This window comes from Anser brachyrhynchus, assembly GCF_964034855.1.
Source record: "Anser brachyrhynchus genome assembly, chromosome: 3".
In the NCBI taxonomy this organism is placed as follows: domain Eukaryota; kingdom Metazoa; phylum Chordata; class Aves; order Anseriformes; family Anatidae; genus Anser; species Anser brachyrhynchus.
This window is the reverse complement of record NC_137696.1, coordinates 10,941,522-10,966,889: the sequence shown is the minus strand read 5'-3', so window position 1 is coordinate 10,966,889 and position 25,368 is coordinate 10,941,522. Positions and strand designations below refer to the sequence as shown.

General features: G+C 43.9%; 2 protein-coding genes across 3 annotated transcripts in view; one reads left to right on the top strand and one right to left on the bottom strand.

Annotated features, from left to right (window-relative positions):
- Positions 1 to 21,835, top strand: part of XRN2 (5'-3' exoribonuclease 2) — a 51,263-nt gene extending 29,428 nt beyond the window's left edge. Inside the window, 7 exon segments of the mRNA XM_080583891.1 lie at positions 2,077 to 2,093; positions 2,096 to 2,175; positions 2,274 to 2,408; positions 3,665 to 3,792; positions 11,050 to 11,110; positions 16,298 to 16,439; positions 21,021 to 21,835. Coding sequence (XP_080440017.1) covers positions 2,077 to 2,093; positions 2,096 to 2,175; positions 2,274 to 2,408; positions 3,665 to 3,792; positions 11,050 to 11,110; positions 16,298 to 16,439; positions 21,021 to 21,083 — 626 coding nt within the window. The 3' untranslated portion in view covers positions 21,084 to 21,835.
- Positions 21,548 to 25,322, bottom strand: NKX2-4 (NK2 homeobox 4). Of its 2 annotated transcripts, XR_013948029.1 has the most exons (3): positions 24,756 to 25,322; positions 23,472 to 24,642; positions 21,548 to 22,243 (listed from the first exon to the last, which is right to left on the bottom strand). XR_013948029.1 is itself a non-coding variant. In XM_080583890.1 (2 exons), the coding sequence occupies exons 1-2, from the start codon at positions 25,126 to 25,128 to the stop codon at positions 23,984 to 23,986; spliced, it is 1,032 nt and encodes a 343-aa protein (XP_080440016.1). In that variant the 5' UTR covers positions 25,129 to 25,322; the 3' UTR covers positions 22,796 to 23,983. The 2 variants fall into 2 exon arrangements, 1 of the variants encoding a protein (XP_080440016.1); XM_080583890.1 differs by lacking the exon at positions 21,548 to 22,243 and having other exon boundaries at positions 22,796 to 24,642.
- Between the last annotated feature and the right edge of the window lie 46 nt (positions 25,323 to 25,368).

The window sequence follows — 25,368 nt, the reverse complement described above, 5'->3', positions numbered from 1 at the left end:
TCTGTATTCTCTGTCAAGCCTTTTAAATTAAAGAAAACCAAACTTTCATAAGACCAGGTCTCTGAAACAGAATTGGGTATTGATTTTTTCCAATCAAGAGCCCTCCAGCTCTTGATTTGTGCTTCTTGAATTTTTATCAATTTTCATTCCTAACAATTCCCAGAGGATGTCTGAGAATATAAGCTTTGTGTTTTTAAGAGGAGTCAGCAGTGAGTTGTTGTTTCCTTTTTCTCTCTGTGAATGGCTGGGTTTCTAGCCCTGTAAGAGGTGAATGGCAGAGATCTCTATATAAACTGTTTCCATTGCTAAGATTTCTTTTATTTGTTTATTTGAATGCCTTTTCTCTTCTGGAGACTTGTTCTCTTCAGCTTCATGTCTTAGAATTCTTGGTTAACGGAGAGGTTCTCCTGATCACTGAGACTTGTCCATCCACACATTGGGCGCCCCTCACGACGAACCCACTTACTAATGTATTTCAGCCCCTCAAGTGTTGGCTGTTCTCCATCATTCTGGTGCTGGAGGCTGGTGTGAGGCTGGTGGTACCTGCTGGTTCCTTTAAGAGTTGGATCCTAATCTGTTAGGTTAAATAATTTGTATGTGGTAAAGGTGATTTTGCGGAGAAAGGAGTTCCAAGTCAAAAGCTTCACCCCTAGCAATGCTTTTTTTTTTTTTTTTTTTGCCACCTCATTGTTTTATATAGTAGGAATAATACTGACTTTGCCTGTTTGGGAGAATAATAGGAAACTTAATAATGAATAAAAAAACAACGAATTTCCAAAGATAAATCCTGTGGTCACCGAAGAATTGAGTTATTCTTGCACTTGACAACAAATTCCTGTAGATCTAGCATGTTGTATGTCATTCTCACTTAATTTGGTACAGTTTAATAGGTATCTAATGCTTGAGCCTATAACCTTCCGTGTCTTAAGGTCATGTAAGATACTTGAGACACTGAAAATCACTTGTGATCTGTTTTGCATGCTTTGTCTCTGAGGAGACATAACTTGTTTCTACTAGTACAACTACTTACACGCCGTAAGAAATGTGAAGTTGTGGATTGTCAGGATATTGTTGAAATGATGTTCTGAAATGGGAATTTAGTTACTTTGAGTTAAAGGTAGTTTTTAGCTTTCTATCTGCCACTGTCAGGAGGTTTGAATTGTTTTATGCTTTTGTCCATTCCTCTGTTGCAAAGAGTTTTCTTCCTGTGTTTTGAGATAGTATGGGTGGTCATGGTTCTGCTCTTCAGTTCCTTTGGCTGAATTTTCCAAGGCACCATTATTCTCTTTCCTTGGAGTCTAATTCATTCTCTGTGCTGGAAGAAAAAAAAGAAAAAGATTTATTTCTGCTGGAAGAATGAAATTATTCTGCTTAGTGGTTTGGTTTTTGTCTTTCTTGGCATCCCAAGCATTCTTCTACCAAATGGTTCTTCAGACTTGTTCCTGGCAGCTGGTGTGGCCTTGCTGGGGTTTGGGTGCTTATACTGGAATTGCTAGCAGTGTGGATGAATTTACCTAAAGCAAACCCAAACTGCTATAAAGTGCATTTTACCATCAGAAATTGAGCTTTCAGCCACTAGTTGCTCTATTAGTAGTTAGTGTAACACTAGACAGCTCAAAATGCAGAGTCTGTGAGATGTCACTGAAAATACGTGTACCTCTCTCTACTGGAACTACATGCAACTGCAAAGTTACCTTTTGGGATAAAAACTCCCTGCTCCAGGAAATTTCACTCCAAGTTTTGTACATTTTTTACTAGACTGCATAGCAAGCTCATACCTTTCCTATCTGTGGACTGTTTTCTAAGTATGGGACTTAGTTCCAAAACAGTCCCAAACATGGGACTGTTGTCTAAGCATTAAACTTTCTTTTGGATGGACTGTTCATACAGAGGAGGAAAAAGGTTACCCTGTGCAAGATAATGGAGATATCCAACTCCATATAGTCAATATATCCATGTATAATAAAGGCATTTTACAGTTTAAGTCATGGGTTCTTGCATCTTACCTTATCTATTGTGTATATCACTTAATAGATCAGTGATTACTTTTTCATCTTGCTTGTCTTAATTATCAAGTAAACCTAATCTTCAATTATTTTTGTGTAGCATCTCTTTCAAAGATCCACAGTTTGATGAAGACTTTGTTTTTAAGGCTGCAGTGTTACCTGGTGCAAAGTAAGTATCAGTTGTCAGATTTCAAATAATACAATTTTCTTTCATTAATCTGAGCATTTGCTGTAATAACTACTTATGGAACTATTTTTCATGTTCAGGAAACCTCCTCCAGTTCTGAAGCCAGGAGACTGGGAAAAAAACAACAACGATGGCAGGCCTTGGAGACCGCAGCTTGGTTTTAATCGAGACAGAAAGCCAGTCCACTTGGACCAGTCAGCGTTTAGAACTTTAGGGTAAGACTGGCAGCAGGGCTACTGACTATACCCCTTTATTGCCCCTCTTAAAAACAAACCACCACCACCAAAAAAACAGCAAGGGGATGGAAACAATCAGAGTTTAGATGCTGGTGCTCCATGTTGGAAACTTTGGTATGTGATATTTATATGCAGTGTTAATAATCATACATGATGATAATTTTGCAGTAGTACCATGCATTCTTCTTAATTTTGGGGGGTATTTTTTTCTTCTATTTAATATTTCTAACTAGATTTCCTGTTGTTTTTTTAACTTGTTTGGTGATACTCACCTGAAGTACAGAAGATACGATGAGGATATTTCACACAAGTGTTAGTTAATATTATTATGAAGACAGGAATGTCTCTCATGCTTTTAAAAACGAGGGTTTTTTTACAAACCTTTGTTTGAAGCACATGTTGCATGATGCAATCTATTTGATCATCATTTTTCAAGGCATTTTCACAGTTCTTGTTAGTTCTCTAAAAGTCCAAATAACTTTCATCCTTTGCTCTGAGGCATTCTCACATAATATGAGAATAGTACTGGAGCATCTGAGAGGGAATGAGCTGAGATTATGTATTACAAATAAAATGAAATGTCCTTCCCTTACTGGGAACTATAAGGAGCTGTATGTCTGTCAGAGCCAGAAAAGAGAATGTTTTAAAGGAGGCTACACCTGTGAACAATCTTCATTTCTTCCATGTTACAGTTACAAGGAAAAAAAAATTGTAGTTATGTTATTGATCATATATGATGTCTTATTAAATTGTTTTCTGGGGTGGAGACGCTACGAGCATTAATTAAAATCTCATTAAGTCTTAATGAGAGTGTAGTTCTGCACAGGATAAAAACAGCAAAGGCCTGGCAAACATTGACTCCAACATTTACAGATCCCGTAATTTCTGTCAGCTCTCACTTCGCAGGCAATGTGACAGCAGTTCAGTTTTACTGAATTCTTACACTCTTAAACAATTTGTGGAAAATACGTTTAGTGTTGTGGGTTTTTTTTCCTGGTTATTGTGGCTTGCTATGAGAGTTTTTACTGGGACCAGCTCACAAAGCATGTGCTTTGTTTGTGGTGTGTCTGGGACCCTTATCTGTAAGTGAGTCACCACATCGTGTTTGTGTACATCTCCACTGATGCACTGGAGAAAGCTGGGTATTTAATGGACTGGGTAGCAGCTGTGCTGTAAGATGGCATTGATAAAAAAACATCCTATTCTTTCTCCTTTCCGTTTCTTACGCATAATAGCCATACAATGCCAAGGGAAAGAGGGATGCCAGGAATGTATGCCAATGCTGTACCTCTTGGAGCTTATGGGAGCCCCTACAGCAGACCACTTCTGAGTGGGCAGCAGCAGATTCCTAAATTGTTGTCAAGTAAGTGGGTTCTGCTTTATATATTTCTGAGTTTGAAAAATATTGCGGTTTGATTTTGGTCTGTTGCACTGTTACAAATAAGTGGATTCAGGAATTCATCTTTGTCCTGCAGGAGATGCGTTTTGACTGCTCTGATCTTCTGTCGATGGACGTTCTGGCAATACATTTTTATACACTTTTTAAAAATTTCAAATGGTTATATTCAGATATTCTAAGTGATTTGGTGCCCTCACACAGTGAGGTCCTGAATTTTGAACACTTCTCACATCAGTGGATTGGAAATGTCTTATATTGCTTCATTTGATGTTTGTTACAGAGATTGATCCTGCCAAAAAGCAAATACCATTTCCTCCCTCACCCCTGACCACATAAGCAAATACCTTGGGCTTTTAGGAGAGGAAAACCTCTTCTTTCCTATGAGAAAACAATGCTTAGTTCACTATAAATCACTATAAACAGCGATTTTAAGATTTTTATCATTTTTCTTTAAAGTTGTTGGGATGAAACAGTAGAGTATATGTTGTTCACTAAGAAAATCTTGGCATTATCAATGCCAGTTTGACTCTGTTGTTTAGTTTTGACTAGCCTTGCTATTCAGAGCCCAACCAGATAGTTTCCCCTGTACAATGTTAACGCAGTGCTAGAAAATAGTGAAAATACACCAGAAAAAATGTTCTTGAAAACCCTTTTTTCCTCCCTTTATCTGTTAGTTGGCATCAGTTCGAGGGTGGGGGACAGGTGTTGTTTGAGTTAATTCATAAAATTATTTTGTTTAGACTTAGTTAAATGTCAAGTCACAATTTGAAATGAATGCAACTCTTTTTCAAATGTCTGTCTTGCATGAGTTGGTTTTATTTTTGAAGAGTCCAGAACTACATACAAAGTTCTGAGCTTTTTTGTCTGTTTGGAAACTGGGAAGCAGAGTAATTAACCTTGTGTTGCTCTTCTCCATTACTTTTCTTTTTTGGAATGGCTGTAGTGAAATGTACTAAACTTGTGCTGACTCTAAAACGTGAGTATGTGCCTGTAAGCAAGATCCCACTTAAAATACTGTGCCCAATATTCAAGTACAATAGGAAAGATTGCATTTCGTGTAATAAGGATTTTTAGTGTCCATTATTCTGAGCATATTAAGTATGTAGCTGAATCTCAACATCACTAGCATCGGTGAACTTAGAATTTTGATGCTTTGTGTCTGAAGAGAGGATGCTGGCCACAGAAAATAATCAGTGCACAGTGCATGGTGGCTGCTCAGAAAAGATTGTAGGACTCTGAGAGAAGAACAGTGGTATCTATCTGAGAGTTGTTCCTGCTGTGTCTGGACTGCCCAGTCCCTTTTGAAGGTTTGTGCCTCTGTCCTTTCCCATTTACTACTCTTGTTTTGGGCATTTAGCTTCAGTTACCCGGGAAGGAGGGTTGTTAACAAGTCCTGTCTCTGCGTGTGATAAGGAGCTGCACTTCTGTAATGGTGGGATTGAAACAGGAGGAAACTTGGCTAAACTGCCTAAAAAGGTGCTTTAAAGTTAGAAGTTCTCATTTTTAGCTGAATTCTTGCAGTGTTGAATTATGTAAATATTTGAAGTTTCAGCAGCTGGGATAGCCGAGTTTGAACTACAACACTTTGTCATGTATAGGAGACCAGATCACTGTTTAAAGAAGGTGTCTGACTTTTTATAGTTGACTTGTATTTCTTGACTGCATATGAAACAGCAAATAAATAATTAATATCAGTGGCCACTCTGAATTAAACTTACTGTCCGGGTCCAAAGTAGATGAAGTGTACTTGAGCTGGGCGTGCAGAAGCCTTCCTGTGTGAGGAATCAGATTGGTTCAAGTGGACAGACAGATTGAATATGAGAGTCTGGAGCTATTAACTTTGATTAAAGGAAAACAAGTGGTTTTTTTGAGCAAACAGAAATATGATCTTAAAAGAAGAGTATGGGGAATGGGAAGGCAGAACTACCAGGCAGGCATCATATTTTTGTATTCCTCTCTAAGGATAGTCTGTGTGGATTTGTGGGGAGATAAAGTATTCATGGGCCCACGAGTACCTGTACCGTTGTTCATGTCTTCTGAAACTTGAATCTTCATGCTTTCTGCGAAATAGTTACTTCAAAGCAGTTTTATGAGCCTTGTGTACATGGAGCTTATTTTGCCAATTAGGTACTTCTAAAGCTCTTATCCTCATGGTATATGAGCACCTTGTGTTGCATAGGAAACACTCCAAATGCAAATATGCCCCAGTGCCGCCATTCTTTCATATTGAGGAGGCTTGAATCCGCTGATCAATGTGAAATCCCAGTCCATCTGTTGGCCTCAGAAATTGTCTGGAGGCTTTCCTTCACACATCCCTTTCTCCCATCATCTCCTGTCCCTTCCTCATCCTCAGATTGTCTCAGGCACCCCCAGTTACTGTTCCGCAGGTGTGCCTGGCAGATCTAAGAGGAAGGCTTTTTTTTTTTTCCCTTCCCCATTGTGCTTCTTCCTTAGCGTTTCTTTTTCCATTAGGCAGAGGTTGTTTTCTTTCCTGGGCATGCAGTAAAAAAAGGTGTCAGGTCAGCCCTCCCTGTTCGGTGCTGCCCACAGTCATTGTACAAAGGCTCTTGCACAAAGCAGGGGTTGTTGGCAGGCAGTCGCGCTCTGGGCTCCTCATTGCAGAGTCGAGAAGCTGGTTCCTGGCACACTGTTTTTGATGCGAAATCACAAAACTGAGGAAAGGAGTATAACGCACTGAAAATGTGTTTTGTCAGTTAATTTTGCTGTTTTTTTCCCCTTGTCTTCTATAAATGTTACCAAGCTGTCCTAGGAGATCAGTCTTAAACCCTAATTAACTTCTGATTTAAACTGACTGCAATGTGAAGTCTTGACAATTAACTAACTACAGTGGTGCTTGACTTAGTATTTGGAGAGTATCTTTCTTTCAGTGTCTTGTCGTTTCACTGAGGTGCAAGGACAGCTGATGTCTCAGACAGCGGGATGAGGCCGGGTTGGACAGCAGGGGCGGTGTGCCAGCTCACCCAGGGGGCCAGCAGGGCATCCTGCCACCTGGAGGGTGGGCCAGGCCTGGCCATGCCAAGTGGCCACGGGCACCTGACCTTTGCTTTTACTGAGCAAAGAATGAGACCTGCTCACACCGTTTAAAGGCACTTGTTAAAATACCTTCAAGTGTCGTAGCCCAGAATTTCTGCTGAGATCAGTCTTTCCGATGTTTGCACTGAAGGATGCTTTTGAAAACAGGACCACAGCCCTACATGGTAATGTGTCATGGGTTTAGTGTCAAGCAGATTTGTTGAGGTGGGAGCATGTCAGCATCCCTCTGAACGTTGCTTCAGTACGTGGCAGTCATCTTTTTGAACAGGAATAGCGTGCGTGGACAGCATGCTTGCTCTGATGGAAATTTGTTGTCAGAATTAAGCATGTAGGCTTTATCTCTCCTTGGCACCAGTTTCAACCAGACAGCATTCTATCTAGGAGTACCAGGAGGTATTCCTAGATCTGAGAGCACAGCTATCTTCTTGCCTTTGCAGCTATGCCTTTCAGTTCAGGCGCAAATGCCTCCGTCAGTGTGCATGTCTTCTACTAGAAAAATCGAATTACGAGGAATTGAGAAGGAATAAGCAGAATGTTCTTAATGGGGGAAATCTATTGTGTCAAAGCTGTTCATCGGCTAGATCTTTGCAAGAGTGTAGAAAGTAGAATGTGTGAAAGAACATCTGTATGCTATGGAATAGTTGGACTGGGAAGCTTCCTGAAAATGCATATTTATGCATTCCTGAAAAACTAGACCTGATGTGGTTAAAATGCTCACATTTTGTGAGACTGATGCAAAACAACTTTTCACTTTATGTATAACATTTTTATATGTATGATGAAGAAAAAATAGACTCTAGAAGGGCAATGCGGTCAACCAAAGTGCCATCTCTCCTTCAAGAGCCATCTGTGGGTGTTCCTGACTGTTGTTCTCTGATTTGACTTTGATGTACCAATTTTCAGCTGATGAATAATTGTCTGTGCTGATAACTTGGGGAGTCAAGTGTAGTATGGTAGTACTCTATGAATGGCATATTCGGTTTCTGCAATACGAGGTATCTGATTTATGACTTTCATTTCAGTCAGTAAACTTGTCAATTAGCTGCGTTTGAAAAGTGATTTTGATTAGTGCAATCAGTAAACACAAAATCTCATCTTTGATTGCCACACTGATTAGATAAATTGTTACTTGAGGAGCTGCTGCAGAAGGCAGTTTATTTGGCCTTATAGCTCTAGGAAATGCCTAAGTTTTGAAGACTAAATAAAATATTAATTGTCATTTCTCTTCCGATTTTGTACCTTTTCGAAGTGCAATTTACTGTTCCAAGCTTTTTCCCCTTCAAAGATCGTTCTGTCAGAGTCATACAAATGAACAGTAATAAGGTGGCTTTCAATGTTTTTATAATGATTTCATTGAACTCTGTCTTAAACTGTTCTTAAGCTGCAAAAACGTGGTTATAGGAGGGTAGTCAGGCCTTTTCTTTTCCAGGTGGAAAGAAAGTGATTAAATGTGAAGTAAATTTTTAACTAGCCCTTATTCAAGGATCTGTATGAATGGGAAACACCATACAGGGCAAGACCATCATCTTCTCACTGGCTTTCTCGCTAGAGCACTATTTGACCCTGGCTCTGCAATGGAAAATGTGTTAATAAATTTCAATTACATGTGAAGCTCTGACCAGGGCGGGTCAGGAAGGGAGAGACTGTATTAGTCTGTGTAATTGTCAGGAGGCCTTGCCTAGCTCTGTCTGCATGGAAGGAAAGAAAAGTGGGGGAAACCTCACCACCGTTCTTCATGGAATATGTTTTTTTGTTTCTCCTGGTAGCTTTTCTCCTGTGTGACACAGGTATCTGTGCAAAAAGCTATAGCTTAAAAACTATGACGTATCAAGGTATGGAGGGGGAAAATATCAGACCTGTAGGTCTCCTGGGCCAGGCTCTGGCAGAGACAGAACTTAACAGTCATCCTGATGGCTACAGGTGAAGAGCTACAGGTGGTAGGTAGTAGCTACGGATCACAGAATCACAGAATTTTAGGGGTTGGAAGGGACCTCCAGAGATCATCGCGTCCAACCCCCCTGCCAAAGCAGGTTCCCTAGAGCAGGTTGCCCAGGTAGGCGTCCAGACGGGCCTTGAATATCTCCAGAGAAGGAGACTCCACAACCTCCCTGGGCAGCCTGTTCCAGTGCTCTGTCACCCTCACTGTGAAGAAGTTCTTTCGCAGGTTGGTGCAGAACTTCCTGTGCTCCATTTTGTTGCCATTACCCCTTGTCCTGTCCCCACAAACCACTGAAAAGAGGTTGGCCAAATCCCACTCCCACACTTAAGATATTTGTAAACATTGATAAGTTCCCCTCTAAGTCTTCTTTTCTCCAGGCTGAACAGACCCAGGTCTCTCAGTCTTTCCTCATAGGGAAGAAAGAGATGGAAGGTTTTTGTATCTGAAAATGCTTTTAGCAGAGCTCAGTTCTGCTGCGTTGCATATTTTTGTGTGGTGCTGGTATCTGCAAAACTTTGAAATTATTAGAAATGAAAAGTCTTGCTGGGATATTTTTGGATTGAAGGGCGTGACACTCATGGGCTCTGCCAAATTTACAATTCTATGTAACAATTTTGGAAAGTCTTTATTGATTTCATCTTCACTATACTTTCTGTTTAAGCTTCAGGTTAAGGCTGTGTCTTAGTATCGGTCAGTGTGTGCGTGTATATTATATATAATAGATTTAAAAGAAGATGCATGCCACTCAGCAGGTGACTGTTCTATGGCCCAGGTGAGGGAGATTAGCTCCGGCTGGAGGCAGCCTGGGCAGGAGTGGTGGTGCTGCTGGGATCAGAACTTATTTCCACTGACAAAACTGTTATCTTCAATAGGGCCTGCCCACACTATATGCTGCACTCTCAAGTGCTGCCATGAAAGGTTTCTGTCCAGGTCAGACCATTAAAGCATGCAGACAGTCCAGCCAGAGTTAGGAGAGGGGCTCAGATTTTCCTCTATCCATTTTTCTCCCCGTTTCTTTCAAATTATTGCAAAGCTTTAGTGCACTTGAATATTGGCAGTTTAACAGGGTGTTACTGTCCCACCGTAGTGTGTCCATCAGACAACTTCTGGAACCAGCTGTTAAAATTAGGTCACACTTAAACACCATTGAAGATAATCAAAGGTGCCACTGAAACTGAAGCTTTTGATTGATACACAATTTGAGTGTTGTGAACTGACCAGGGAGCTATTGATTAGCTGTGTCTTTCATCCTGTTTACTGACCAGTTTATTTAGAGGAACAACAACCATTTAATTGCATGTCCTGTTAAAGCAATGTTGTTACTGCTACGCCTTTGTAAAGAGTTAGTTTGGGTAGAAGAAACAATTGAGAAGTGGGTGGTCCTTTTCACTGCAGTTTCTTAAAACTGCGGTGCTGTCTTTGGCCAAGTTTTTACCCAAAAGGATTTAACTTAGTCTAATTATATCATCTTAGAGATCACTAATAGTTTATTATTATATATCGTTACCGAAGTTAACTTATAATTGCATCTTCAATCTCTCATTTATATACAGCTCTAATATCTTGAAATTCTAAATATAAATATATGTATATTTAAACATGAATAAAGTGAAACTGCTCACATTATTACATCCTCTAGTTGTTCTTTTAGCTTATGGAATAACTTAACCTAATCAGAGGGAACCTGTGAGCATTAAATATTTGTTGCTTACAAGCATGGAGTGTCCTCATGATAATACAGTGGTGGGTGGTTGTTTATATACATATCTATTTCTTTTCAGTATAGTGTAGTGATGAATATACTTCTGTGAAATGTAAATATTAAATTAAATCTTCAGTTCTTACAGTAACAGACATGGTTTTTGCATTTTGAAACATCCCAGACAGCACAGATACCTGCGGAGTGTCCAAGCATTAATCAATGATAGTTCTAGCAATTAAAATTATTTCTTCTTATATAACTTGAAGCTTTTTGAACGTATTAGAAAGGTCACCTTTTATTAATATTGAGCTTGTCACCAACCAGCATAAAGGGGCTCTCTCAAAATCAGCAGTAGTAACCAACGAAGATTTAGTGAAATGTGTTTTGTAGTGTATCTGTGCTTTTCTGTTCTGTTTGCCTTCTTAAAAGAAGTGCTATGGCATGTTTAAGTGATGGAGTGCGGAAATTGGAGCGCAGTTCTTCTAAATATACTTATTCTATTTTAACTTTTTGTTTTACCCTGTAGATCTTAGACCCCAAGACTCTTGGCGAGGCCCTACACCTTTGTTTCAACAGACACCACAAAGGTAAGGCAGGTGGGACTGGTGTTTGGTCAGATGTGGCTAGGAGTATGTGCTTGTTCCTGTCAGGCTTCACAACATTTTTACCTCTTTGTTTTGAACTTTGTTGTTTAAATTTGTTCAAATCAAGAGAGACAACAGATTTTTAAAGTTAATTAATGTCCCATGATTTATTTATGTTTTATGAGTGCACTGTTCAGTGTTCATCCTTTAAAAGGTTTGAGTACTTTGTATTAAAAAAGGAAGGCAAAAACACCTTCCATTAAAACTTAGACTTCAAAATTAACTTTACTGTTGGTGCTTTGGTACCGTTCTTGGTTCTTTGGCCTTTATCTTATTGAAGCTTTTGAGATACTATGAAATTGAACACAGAGAGCTTAAAACAGCATTAGATTTTGGACAGGCTAAACAAATTTCTTTTTAGGAGGGCTGTGGAACTTAATGAGGCATAACTAATGGTGTTCCACTTTTATCGTTTCTGTGCCGCAACCACAGCATTAGTACAGACTAGCCATTGATTCTTGCTACAAACCTCTTGAAGTCCTAATCAGCTTCTTTGGTGCAAGTTTTTCAGGCCTGACAAGCCTATTGTAGGGCAGTGTCACTGTAGGTCAGTAGTTATTAGTTGCCACTGAAAACAGTTTCTTTAACTACTTAAGACTGAACTGAATTAAATGCAGAAGGGACTCAGAGAAGGATTATGGAATCTGCGGTCCAATAAGTGCCATCGAATAGAAGGAATGTGACATGGTTTGATAATAAGGGATGTTTTACATGCGTTCCTTCATTGATAGGTTGTATGCCCTTAAGTCAGGCTGACTTTACAAACTTAACCGTACCTGTGAAAGCTATGAATAATTACATTTGTTTGCATTTATGGAAGAATGGGAGTATATGTGAGATCCTCGGAAGTTTCTGCTCTTAGGCAGAACTTTTTTCCTTTTTTTTTCCACGTTTTTATTTGCAAATGTTAACCATTGAAAATATCAGCTTTAGAAGAATTTATTGAGCCCTCTGCAGTCACACTTGTCATGGCAACCATTTTGATCCCTGTGGAAGTTCAGCTCCCTTGTCCTGTGCTATGTCAACGTGGCATATTGCATTATAATTGAATCTTGCATTAAGGACTTCAATATTAGTTTGTCCAGAAGAATTGTTATCCCCACACCTTACATAAGTACAGTTTGTATATTGCCATTTTGTGAAATACTGCTACAGTTCTGTAACTTGTGATTATTTTTTACAGTGCTATACTTCTGTCGTCGTATCAGGCTGTTTGTTTTCAGAAAGTAGAAGAGTTTCTTGGTTCACATACACATAATTCTTTTCTGACAAATTCTGTTGTTTCCCACACGAAACACATCTTTTTTGCTTTTATTTGCCATAGCGGTTTGTCTCTTCAGAATCTTGTCAGAGGATTCCTGCACTTGGTTCATGCTATAATGTTGTTAGAAGTGATCACACGGTGTCCTGATACAACGTTTTTGCAGACGTATGGTGCTGCTTGGAGAACTTCATTCATGAGTTAGAATTACAGCAGCGTATTTACAATGCTTTCCCCTCCCTGTCTTGTATTTTGTTGCACCTCTGGTAGTTCAAGAAAAGCACTAACTTGCCAGTCTTAGTGCTGAGGATAAGTAATTCTGCCATAGTTTTGGAATGTATTTGATTTGGGGAAGGAGGATGTGCAAACAGATGCTTAGGGCTGACATTGAGTTAGTTGCCATACAGAGATAAGCATAGAGGTTTAAGCAAAAGTTTAAACACAAAGCTGCATCAGGGCTATCTATCTTTAAGAAAAAATGGTCAAACCTGTTGAACTCAGCCCACCCCAAAGAGTTTTTCAGTTTCACACTTAACTCCCTGGCAGTTGCCAGGCCAGCAGTGGGCTGTGTGGTGCTGCACAGCTGCTGTTGTGTGCACTGCTGGCCCCGAGGCCATTGCTGTGTGCTGCTGCTTCAGGTGCTCAAAAAGCAACCCGGAGCTGCACGGAATTTCTGTTCTCTGCCACTTTGACTCCCAGGAAGAAAGCAATGGAGGGAGAGGCCAGCCCCTGCTCCAGCCTTTTCAGATGAAGAGGGTTGACAGGAGGTTGCGATATCCTTGATCAAGCAAGGGATAAGCGAGGAGCCTGTCCCTGCCAGAAAAGCTTTGAGCCTTTGTCCTGTTTCTGGGATAGAGTATTGCGGCTGTGGCTAAACTGGTTCTTCTTTCTTAGGCCTGGGTGGAAAAAAAAAAATCAGTAGTGTAAAGCTTTTTCTTCGTAATCCAGATGATCTTGTCTCCTTCATGAGATTTTCCTTTTCTTAAATTTAGGGATGCAATTCCGTGTATAGCAAGTTAAAATAAAATTGGTGAGTTGTTGTTGAACAGGACACCTTTCAGCATACTTGAAGGCAAACGGAAGGTTATTTTATATTCTTGCCTTCAGTTTTTGTATATTTGCTACCAGTTTTCCTTCCGAATTGTAAGGTTGTAATCTGGTGGTTAATCAAATCCTTTTGCCTAACATGTTCGTAGAAGAGAGCTCCTAGGAGGCTGAGGTTGTAACACAGATATGCTTTACTATATGAAGTTTACTTAAACTGTATTTTAGCTGTTCTGTCTGTATATGCATTAGTTTAATTATTAGTTGATGTAACTCTGGGCAGTACATTTGTGTAACTCTGCCAATGTGGATTCAGGTGATATTTCAAATAGCACAATTTTTTTGTTACCCACAAGGCACAGTGTTGCTGCGTACAAATCTCCACTCTCAGGTAACTTAAATCACTAATTAATGCATCGAATAGATGGACATGAAGTCAGTTGCTATGCGACCTGTAGTTTCCTGAGTTGTTTACCAGATGATAATCTAAAATTTTGATTTATAAAAATAGGATATAGCTCAGTGAATTAAGAGCAGCAGAAAGGTGTAATCTGCTTTTCTGGCTTTAAGATCAGAATATGTACTGCACCTTTTTTTTTCCTACTAGGTTTATCCCCTGGAACATGTAGTAGTTCTAATTGATCATCGCCAACTTCAGCGCCCTCCTTAAGAGGGCCTTGAGACTAAAATGCTAAATATACTGACTTTTCACTAAAAATCACTTTGTAAAAATGAAATGTTTAAACTCTACACAAAATGCATATTAATGTCAAATTATTTTTTTTTTAAATTTCCCATTCCAGGCATATAATAAAAGTTTTTGCCTGATAATTTTCAGGGCTGAAGGTATTTATCATAAAGACATTGGCAAAGTTGTAGAAACTGATGAATGACTGTTGATGAACATCTAGAACTGGGGTTGTGTAGGTAATTCAATAGACTTTTTCTTAAGGCTGAGCAGTGTATTCTTCCTGAAGAGCCTGCTGTCTTCTATGAATAATGAAAAAATATTAATATTCAAAACAATCAAAAGGAATATCTTACATACAATACTGATTTTGAGTGGCCCCTGAAAGTATAATATGCTGTTAAGTTCAAATATGATATTGCTCTTTCTAATGCATGACTCAGATAACATCATGCATTTCTAAACATCTCTGAAACTAAAAATAAAACTGCACACTTCCATATTGCCGTTTAGCTTTTGTGTGAGTTCATTTTTAGTACACTTGTGGCCCATCGTGTTTACCAGTTTCATATTTATCAGGTTAGACCAGTGCTTTTATAAGCAGGTATCATTTGTTTCATTTTGGGAGATGGTAGGGGGAGGTGTGTTTTGGTGTTTTTTTTTGTTTGTGGTTTTTTTTTTTTTTTTTCAATTCAAATTTTAGCTCCATTCCATTTGGTGAAATTTGTTGCTCCCTCACTTGCCCAAAGCTGCATTTGCTTGCCATGGTGCAGCTGGCTACAACTACTGCCTCGGTCAGCCTTTTTTCCTGAGGTTATACCTCTTCCTTGATCTGTGTGTGTGTTTGAAAGTAGAGATCAAACTCAGCCTCTGGGTAAGGTTGTTTGTCCGAAGCTACAGTCCCACCAATTTACTCAAACAAATCTAGGGAAGGATTCTTCGAAGACAAGCAAAGTAACTCTCAGTTAGAAGTGCAGCAGGTAAATATGAAACGCAGTGCTCATGCTCAGTGTGTTCCCATTCCTGTCTCTCAGCAGGCTATCCACACACTGTTCAACAGGCTCTCTTAAACGGGGGTCAAAAAAGATTAACCGTTTTGACTAGCCAATATTTGTCCATTACAACAATATATTCTACTGCAAAGCATAACTGCTATGAATTCCATAAGGAATTGTACCCTCACCAGTGCTTAGCTTTAAAGACTATATCATGGCTATATCATTTTTCTAAATATTTTTAATCAAACAACGATTTGATGTATTATACCTGTTGCTTTATAATTGTAATGTTAGAATAGGTACTTGAAGGCAATTAAAACATTTCTTGCTGTTAGTAATCTGGGATGGCAAACTAGGTTATAATGGATGTTGAATTTGCGTTCCCATATAAACTGTACACCAAATGTCAGTCAGTCCATGCCAATTAGTGCTTATGTTGCTAGGTCACCATGGTCAATTGAAAACGGCATCAATAGAACTTGAAAAGGTTTCTTCCCGATCAGACCTTCTGACATATTGAGCAGAATAATGGATGGGAAAAAGCAGCCAAGGCCCCTACCCTAGATTCAGAATACTCGCAGTAAGAATTCATTTGCAACCTGCAATTAACTAGAAAGAATGGACTCCCAGAAAGAGTCTGGACATTTAGAAAAGAAAGCCTCATTCTCCTGTATTGCACATGTTTACTCTTTGGATGGTGTGTTACGTTTAGCTAACTTGATGATATCTGGGTTTTAATCGACATTCAAGATCACTGCAGATGAACTGGCAAATTTGCCTCTAAAATAAAAGATGGACAGAATCCTTTCAAGGAATTTGAAAAATATCTGGGTTGTAAAATTGAGTTTGCCGCTTATGGTAATGCATGGTTCTGTAACTTCTGAGCTGTGGTGAAGGAAGCAGTGAGTAAATGTGGCCGTTTCGTAAGAGAACCTCAAAAGTTTTTTTTTTCCCTATTTGTCTCCAATGATGTGGCCATCTGCAGTACCACTGCAGGCGTGGTTGGATGTGACAGAGTTCAACTCTGAGGCAAATGGCAGCATGCATCAAACTAGGACATAGAAATTTAGGTTTTGTAGTACGAAACTCTAACTCTGCGGGTTAAGCTCATGCTGCAGTGTGTTTCTTCTTTCTTACAGAACTGCTGGGGCTGCCCCTCTGCTTGCCTGGAACCGCATGCTGCCATCCCAAAGTCAGTACCAGCCAGGTCAGTACCAAGGGCTGGGTGGACCAATGAGTTACCCGCAGAGACCTGAAGATCGAATGGACAGGGGAAGACAGGTATGAAAATGTTGCCTGATTTTTCCTTGTTTTGCTCTCCTCCTGAGTAGCACTTCCTTGCTGTGTGGCGGAAGGGTGCGGGTGCAGCATAGGTGGGCCTTCCTGAGCTGGGTTTAGTCTGGTAGCTGTGTCACCAGCGCAAGTACTGACAAATAAGCTCCCCTCCTTGTCCGGCCCCTCTGCGGGTGCTTGTGGCAAAAGGCCCATGCCATCGTTGTGCTGCCGCTGCATTTCATTAAAACCAGATCAAACGTGTTAACAAATCATACACCTCTTGCTGCTTGAGAAAATATAAGCTGGCTTTATCCTTTTTGAAAAACTGTTTAAATGTTAGACTCTCCTAGCCAGAGAGATAAACATGACTGTGAGAGTACACATGAAAATAGCTTTGCATGGTTAAATGAAAACAAGCAAACACAGTAGGAGAACCTCAGCCAAAATTATAGGTAGCTTTGTCATCAGTTCCTGAAAATGCAACAGAATGAAAATACTTAAAAGCAGCAGCTTCTTTTGCTTATGTGATATTTCTTGTGTGCGTATGTTCCCAGTAAAAGCATAATTTGCATATACTTGTGTGCTAGAAACTTTGGTATTACCATGCTATTTTCTAGTTTTAAATAAATTTCAGATATTTATATTAAACTTCATATTCTGTTGATGTTTTTGTAAATCAGAATTATTACTCAGCTGTGGGAAGGTCACTGACCAGTAGTGGGGGAAGAGAAAGAAGAGCACTCAGCTGCTTGCTTACAGCACTATTTCCCAGTCTTTATATGGAAACTGAGGCACGAGCAACTCGAAATTTGCTTTCTGTTGGGACCTGGTTCTTTGGCTACCTCTCATAAACATGCTCCAGACAAGTCACTTTTTAGTTATATGATCTTAGTTTTCTTTTTCATCATCCCAGTCTGCAAACACGTGTTATGCAGTGTGATGCAGAGTCAGATCTGGTGTTTGATTTCTCAAGTTTTCTCCTATTTTTCCATGCTACTGGAAGCATATTTTCATGTAGGTCTAAATTCTGTCCTGCAGTGTGTGTTGGATAACATCCCAGTCTCCATTGCTTATGCAGCAGGGGCTGCAAGCACAGTCCATTTAAAATGTAATGTCACACAGCACACTGAAGTCTTACAACATTTTTACCACTTTTGATTCGTTGTCCACTTCATGTTTTTACTTTTCTGACTGGGAGACTCGGGTAGCATGACCTATCACCACCACTTTGGCACCATGACATTGTTACAGTCTGGGTTTTGTAAGGCAGCTAATGTAAAAAGACAGGTACTGTCGAACCCAGTTTGTAGCAGAAGAGCCTTTGGCCTTTGCCGAGGAAGCTTTCTGCAGAGTGCCATGTGCTTCTGTGTCTGGTGCAGCTCGTCAGGACGGCAGCCCAGTAGAAGCAGCCTGCGAGCCGCTAATACCATTCTCAGCATTGTCTGCTGGCTGCTGGATTACATGTTGCTGCTGAAAAGATCTATAGCCAGCAAGCAGCCTGCCCCAGTGCTCCCAACTCTTAAACTCTTGTTCGGCTCAGCCCTTGTTAGCAGCGGTGAGATTCCCTCCTTCCTCCCTCCCCAACTCCTATCCTGAAGCATTTTTAGCACCACGGAGGCTTTTAAGACTGGAGTAAGGCTTGTCTCCAGCTCATTCAGTTGTGATACTGGTGTTGCAGCAGGAAACGAGAGGCAAGTATACCATGCGCTCTTGCTTCAAGTATGCTGGGGAGGTATTGGCAGTTCAAATCCTTCCTCTTGCTGTAAGCAAAATTAGGCAGGGTGGGTTATGATCACTAAGCCTTAGTGGGGAAATGGTGCTCTAGGCAGGGGTTGAATCCTGGTTGTGTTCCCAACTTGCCCCCAGCAGTTTTTCGCAGTATATTTGAAATTTGGATAAGGTGTATTGAGAGGATCAGTTTTCAAAAATCTTTCTTTTTGAGTTACCCTGGTTTAGTCAAAACACTGGAGACAAAGAAATAAATTCATAGTTGCTTTAATACCTAATAGGGGCTGCTGTAATACTGTAGAAAAATGAAGGGAGGATTACACTGGTGGATTCCAGGTGGTATTTAATCAGGGCTGGAAAATAGGCACTTGAAAAGTCTGTCTGCTACAACATACCACCCTGCTCCTTCATCCTAAGTAGAGTAGATGGGTATTTTGGGGAAAGAAATCAGCACTGAAGCTAGTTTGTTTCCGACCTTAAATCTTTGTGAATAACAGTTGCAGCTGGACGAAGCAAAAGTGTACAGGAATTGCCTTAGAGGAAGGCTTGCAGCATGGGCGTGGGGAGGGCACCCGGCTGGTCCCGCCTGGAAGGGCATCTTGCAGCGGAGACCTTGGGGCACCCGGGCATCTGCAGCCCGCGGGACTGACCAAGCTGGCCGTGGCATGCAGCTTTCACCCACACAGCTGTCTAGGGGCTTGCCACCCGAATGATTAAGTAGGAAGCATGATGCTGGTAATACTGTAGCTCTGCCCAAAATGTAATTCACCTGTCGTTAGCATGGGATGCATCTGCTGGATCGTATTTTGAAGTTACAGCTGCATGGTTTTATTTGTATTCGTGGTGTGATGGTTATTAAGGAAAAGTATTTCTGGCCAAGTGAATTTGGTTCCTTAAAAAATAAATAAATTATTAGCAATTATGTTGCTTTCCAGCTTCTTTCGATCTCCTTTTTAATTTTTATTGCTAGTACTTTTTATGTTATTTTAAAACTAACTTTCAGATGTCATTATTTCCTTGGGGCTGACAGCAATGGAGTAAAATTAGAAGCTACCTGAAAGGGTTTAGGGTGCAAAACCAATAATGGAATCTAGCATTGCTGCCTGTAAATTTCAAAGCTTTTAAAGCCTTGAAAAGGGATTCAAGTGGAAGTGGTGACATATAGCAGCATAAATAATTATCTTTGGTCCCTTTCACCTCTGAATTCTTTTTTACAGCATACAGAACATGGCCTGAAGAGGTTAATAAATGCGCTGCTATAAAGTGCTTACAAAATTAATGCAACTGCCATGGATATAGGCTGCTCAGTGGTAGTGTGTGTTTGTTGGTGTCTTTGAGGTGTTCCAGAGAAATAAAGAATAAATCTGATTGTGTCGCTCAGATGTTTGACATCGTGATTTTAGTCCGTAATAATACATAACTGAGTGCCCCGATAAATTCCTTGTGTAGCTGGTACAAGCGCTCCTATGCTGCACTTCTGTGCACATGCTGGCAGGGATCTCTGCTGCTCATGCAACTGCAAGGATTATTCAAGGGTTACAGTCTACTTGGTTTTTAATTGATTACAATTAAAACCAAACCAACCATCTTCCTGTGAGTGGAAGCAATATCTTCTGTGCCTCTCTTCTGAGATTCTGTTAAGAATGGGGTGTAAAAAATGGTTTTCTGTTGAGAAAGTCCTTTTTGATTGCCTGATGCAAACATGCTGCAGCTCACCTTGCTGTCACTGGTTTGCTCACCGTCTTGCCAGTTTCAGCAGTTGTCTCTCTGCCCCCATAGGGCTGGGCAGGGTGAAGATGGATTTCTCTTTTAAAGCAGGGAGTGAAGCCCTCTTCACCACCCCTGGCCATGCCCCGTCCCACCGTGTCCTCCCGCCAGAAAAACAAAAACTCTATAGCTGTTGTCAGCAGAACGAACTTTCTGGTCTCTGCAACAGATCAGGTTTTAAAATCATTTGAAGTGTTTCAAGGGGACATTTTTTTTTTTTTATGAAATTTTCCAACAGTTTTTTACGCTGGATAGTTGTAAATCAGAATGCTGTCAGATCTAAATTTAAATAGAAAAATGTGTCTAATGTGCAGTAATTTCCAATGCGACATTTTGGGATAATTCACCTAGAACTTAAAATGAGTGAGTGCTAAAAAATACTGCTTCTTTAACAAAAACAGTTTCTCCTTTTCATAAAGATATCTATCAGTAATAACGTCTGACTTGTTTTAGCATAGGATTGCTTACAACTAAAACAAAAAATGGGTAGTCAAGGGAATTTTTTTTTCTCTACAAAATAATAAAAATAAACCTGCCTAATCCTGCTGACAGCATACAGGCATCACTGGTAATTTAGTTCAGAAAAACTACACTTAGACTGTTAGTCTTTGTAAAGAAAAAGTGCATATGCTGCAAAACCCACATTTCTGTAGGATTTAAAAATTGGCATTTCAGATCTGCCCATCAGGTGTGGTTTTTGTATGTTTTTTTTTTTTTCCCCAGTTTTGTACCTTTTTGTTCCCAGTATTGCTGAAAGCCAGGAGTACGCAGTGGTGTTGTAGCTTGGAAGGAGCCTGTCCTCGGTGCTGTCTTGTGATGGTTTTATTTCTTATTTAGAAACTGTGCTGCTCCCACGGCACAGATGTAAGCGCGGGGTTGGTGCTGTCCAGAGCTGCTTTCCGTTAGTGGAAGTTAAAGCCTGTGCTTTCAGGAGTGTCTGGAAGCGCTGTGAAGAGATGGTCAGCTCCATCAGCGATACCTTTCTGTGTAAAGGATGCATTGTTTCATTTTTGTATGGCGCCTGAAGCTCGGCTAACTTGTTTACTATGATGTTAATCCAAAAAATAAATGCTTGCTTTTGTTTGTTTGTAGGCATATGGCCCCGGGAGGCCCTACCCGCTGCCACCTCCCTCAGGAAGATACAGCTGGAATTAGCTCTTGACTTTTTTTTTTTTTTAAGTATATAAAATGTCTGTTGTTTTTGTTCTTTTATTAATTGGGGGGGGGGGGGAATGGAATCCTTAAACATCCCTGTAGTTTTTAAACTATGATACTTGTTTTAAACCTGCACATTTCTTACTGAACTGATTACTTCGAGGGGCGGTGGGCAGGAGCTGTGTCGCTTTGAAATAGTGTATTGCAAAATACGAGTAAACTAGATTTGCTAATTTGCTTGTGAGACATTTGATGAGGTAGGAGTGCTGTTTTGTCTTTATTACGTGTACAAGCTGTGCTTAGCTATGCCTGTCAATTTGAACTCCAAACATCCTTTACTTCACACATAAGAGCCTGAAACCAGACACAGAGTTTTAAAGAATGCACAGAAATCGGATTTTATTAACTCTAAGAAGACACAGCAGGCAGTCTGGGGAGCACAATGTTTAAAGACACGTCTGTCAGTATTCCTTGTAAGATGCTTCTTTGAATTCCTCACAAAAAGAAGAGATTTTTGGACTTGGAAGTGAAAACATTTCAACTTTTACAACTTGTGCCTGTTTTTGACTTTGTTATTGTAAGATAAACAAGCACGGAAGGTGTATTTGTTTGTTTTGATAAATAATTTAAAATCGCTCCCAAGTATGGAGTTTCCATTCATTTTTAGTACTCTTTCTAGGGGTTTTCCATGTGAGTGTACCAACTCAGTAAATATTTTTATTTGCTTTATAAAGTGGCTTTTGAAATTCTAAGCTGTATCGTGTGGTTTATTTCCTGCCCCCTTCAGAATACTTTTGTGTCTTTGTATATGCGCGTACACATTTCATGTTATTTACTCAAAAAAAATAATTGCATGCAGCCTCCACAATAGTTTGTAAAACCTTTCTTTATTCAAAAACTCAGCAGCTTTCTGCTAACAGTAGAGCATCCAGATAACGTGAGCAGGTTAAAGCTGATAACCTCTCTCTTGGTTGTGCCACCCAACGTTTTTTCATTAAACACGCGTATTGTATCTACCAGTAAATGTGGAAGCTTTGCCCGCAGGGGTGCAATAAAAGGGTGCTTCTTTAGCCGTCTCCTGGGAGTGGTTTTCAGCCCCTTCCTCCTTGGGCCCAGATGTTGATCACCAGCACCGAGGAAAAAGCCCAGACTGCTGTAACCTTGGGAGGAAGAAATCACGAAACTAGATTCATTATTTTCAAGTGATTGAGGGTGGAGTGGAATCCTCCATTGTAATGCAAAGAGTTGCCGTCCTGCATGGGGCTGGAAAATGCTCACAACGGCCTCCTTATGCGCAAACCTTTGGGTCTCAAAAATAAATTTTGCTCCTCGAGCGGTACAAAACCGGTGGCAAACGCCAATGTTCGTGCAAAGGCGGCGGCCGGGAGCGAGGCTGGTCACAGGAGCGGATGCCCCTGCCCCTGAGGAAGGACCCGGGCTGCAACCCCCGCCTCTCCACGCCGGGGGAGCCCTGTCGGGGCGGGATACGCCCGCGGTGGGGTGAGGTGGGGTCCCCCTGCCCGGCCCTCCGCCCCCCGGGAGCAGGTTTCGGGTGGGCTCCGGGCCGCCGCCGGCGGCGGAGATGCCCCGGCCCGAAATCCGTTTTTTCTGGCCCTGAATTGCTCCGTGACCAACGGGACCCCGTGCGGCTCCCTGGGCCCGGGGCAGGGCGCTACGCAATCGGGCACGCGGCGCGGAGCGGGGGCGGCCGCGGTCCGGGAGCGGGCGGCAGGGGCAGAGCTGGCGGCGGGGGCCGCGGGCGGGCGCCGGGAACGAAGCGGCGGACTCCTCAGAACAACGTTTCCTTTTATCGGCAAAAGGAGGGAGAGCGGAAAAAGAAAAAAATAAATAAAAAGAAAACGGAGGAGAAAGCAAAAAGGAACAAAAAAAAAAAAAGAAAGAAAAGAAAAGGGAAAAAGGGAAAACAGGAAAAGGGAAAAAATTAAGAAAAAGGAAAAGAAAAAATAAAAATAAGGAAAAAGAGAAGCCGTCGGAAACTTCCGAGCTGCGCTTCTCGGCGCGCCCTCGGGGCAGGCGCCGCCCCGTCCCATCCCGTCGGGTCCCGTCCCGTCGGGTGCCCCGGGCAGCCCGGGCCCGGCGGGGACCTGCGGCGGCTCCGCGACGCCGCGGCCCCGGCTCCCGACGGAGGCCCGGGGCCTGCCCGCGCACCGCTACCGAGCCGTCCTAATAACGAGGAAAGGCTTCTCCCCTGCGATCCAGGCAGCGAAGCTCCAAAGCTTTCCGCCTGCGCACCCCCGCCGCTGCGGACCTGCCGCGCTTTGTCCCCTGGCTGCGAGCGGCCGCGGCCCGGCGCGCCCCGTCCTCCAAAGGCAGCGGCCGCTCGCACCGCCCGCCGCCTCCTCGGCCTCGAGTTACAATTCCATTTACCTTCAATCAAATAATGATGAAATTGCACTTCAGGGGCACCCTTATAAAATTAATTTTGCCGAGATAAGTTGCACTTCAGAGGATTTATTGTTGGCGGTCAATGGGTCTGTAAGGTATAAGCACAGCGGCTCTGGCCCCCGGGCGCGGTTTGCTTTGGCCGCCGGAGTGGGGCCGGGCCGGGAGCGGGGCTCGGAGCCCCCCCTCGCCGCCTGCTGCCGCCCGCCCGACACATCGTGGCCGCTCCGCCGGGGCACGTCGCCGCGCACACGGGACCACCGGGCAGCCGCGCACACCCCCGGCCGTTCCCGCTCCGCCGCCCGCCTCCGGGTGAAGCCCAAGTCTGCCAAGCCCCAGAGCGTCTAAAAAACAACGGGGCCGGGGAGGTGGGGGGGGAGGGGGGAAGGGAGGTAGGGGCGGGGGGCGCGGACGAGACCGGGAGGCGGCGGCCCGGCGGCGCCGTCGGGGCCCGGTCCCGAGGCGCGGGGGCGATGCCGAGGGCGGCACGGGGGCGATTACCACGTCCTGCCGTAGAGCAGGTTGGGGCTGACCATGCCGCCGCTGTAGTCGACGCCGGCCGAGTCCATGGGGGCCAGGGGGGGCACCTGGCCGTGCAGCGCCGGCGGGCTGGGCGAGAGCTCCTCCAGGTCGGCCGCCTGCCCCAGGGAGCCGGGGTGCGGGTGGGCGGCGGCGGCGGGCAGCGCCCCGCCGGAGCCGCCCGGGGGCGCGGGCGCGGGCTGCCCGGGGGCCGGGGTGCCGCTGCCCGGCGGCGGGCAGGGCTTGCCGTCCTTCACCAGCACGGGCACGGCGACGCGGCGCGGCGAGTGCTGCTGGCAGAGGCCGCCGGCGCCGTCGGGGTGCAGCTGCTGGGCGGCCGCCTTGTCCTTGGCCTGGCGCTTCATCTTGTAGCGGTGGTTCTGGAACCAGATCTTCACCTGCGTGGGCGTCAGGTGGATGAGGCTGGCCAGGTGCTCCCGCTCGGGCGCCGACAGGTACTTCTGCTGCTTGAAGCGCCGCTCCAGCTCGTAGACCTGCGCCTGGGAGAAGAGCACCCTCCTCTTCCTCCGCGGGGCCGCGTGCAGCGGCACGATGGCCTTGGCGCCCTCGGCGATGCCGCTCAGGCCGCCCATCCCGGCCACGTTCATCCCCGCCGACGGGCCCATGAACCTGGAGACTGGGCGGGACGCACGGCTCAGGGCCGGCGGCCGCCCCGTCGGGGGACAGCGGCCGCCCCCGCCCGCCGCCACCCGCCGCCCCCGCCCGCCGCCACCCCGCGCCCGCACTTACTGCCGGGGTACCGAGGGTCGCCGCCGGCCCCGTACCAGCCGCCGCCCGCCGCCGCGCCGCTCCTCATGCCCTCGGGGTAGGCGGGCAACTCGCCCACGTTGCCCAGGCCGCCGTTGCAGTAGCCCCCGACGGCTCCGTGCGGGAACTGGGACACGCCGTGCGGCATGTGGTAGGCGGCCGCCCCGGCGGGGCCAGCCACGACGTGCTGAGGGACGGCGGCGGCGGCGGGCACCGGCGGCTGCCGGTAGGGCCCCAGCGGCGCGCCCAGCCCGGCCGCGCCGTCCATGCCGCCGAACTTCTTGTAGCTCTCCTCCATGGGGCTGAGGATGTCGGTGACCGAGAAGGGCGTCGTGTGCTTGGGGCTCAGCGACATGGCGGGGCGGGGCGGGCCGTGCGCTCCCGCCGCCACCGGCGAGCCGTGCGCTGGCGAGGCGCGGCGGCCACCAGCCCCTGGCCGCCCGTAGCTCGCCGTTTCTTTTAGCCCGGCGCTAGCTTTACGCCAGACCCGGGGGGGCGGAGCGAGCGCGCCCGGAGGGGGACAGCGGCGGCGGGCGGCCCCGTCCCCTCCCCGCCGCCGGGCAGCGCCCCCGCCTCCCGCCCCGGCCCCCTCCTC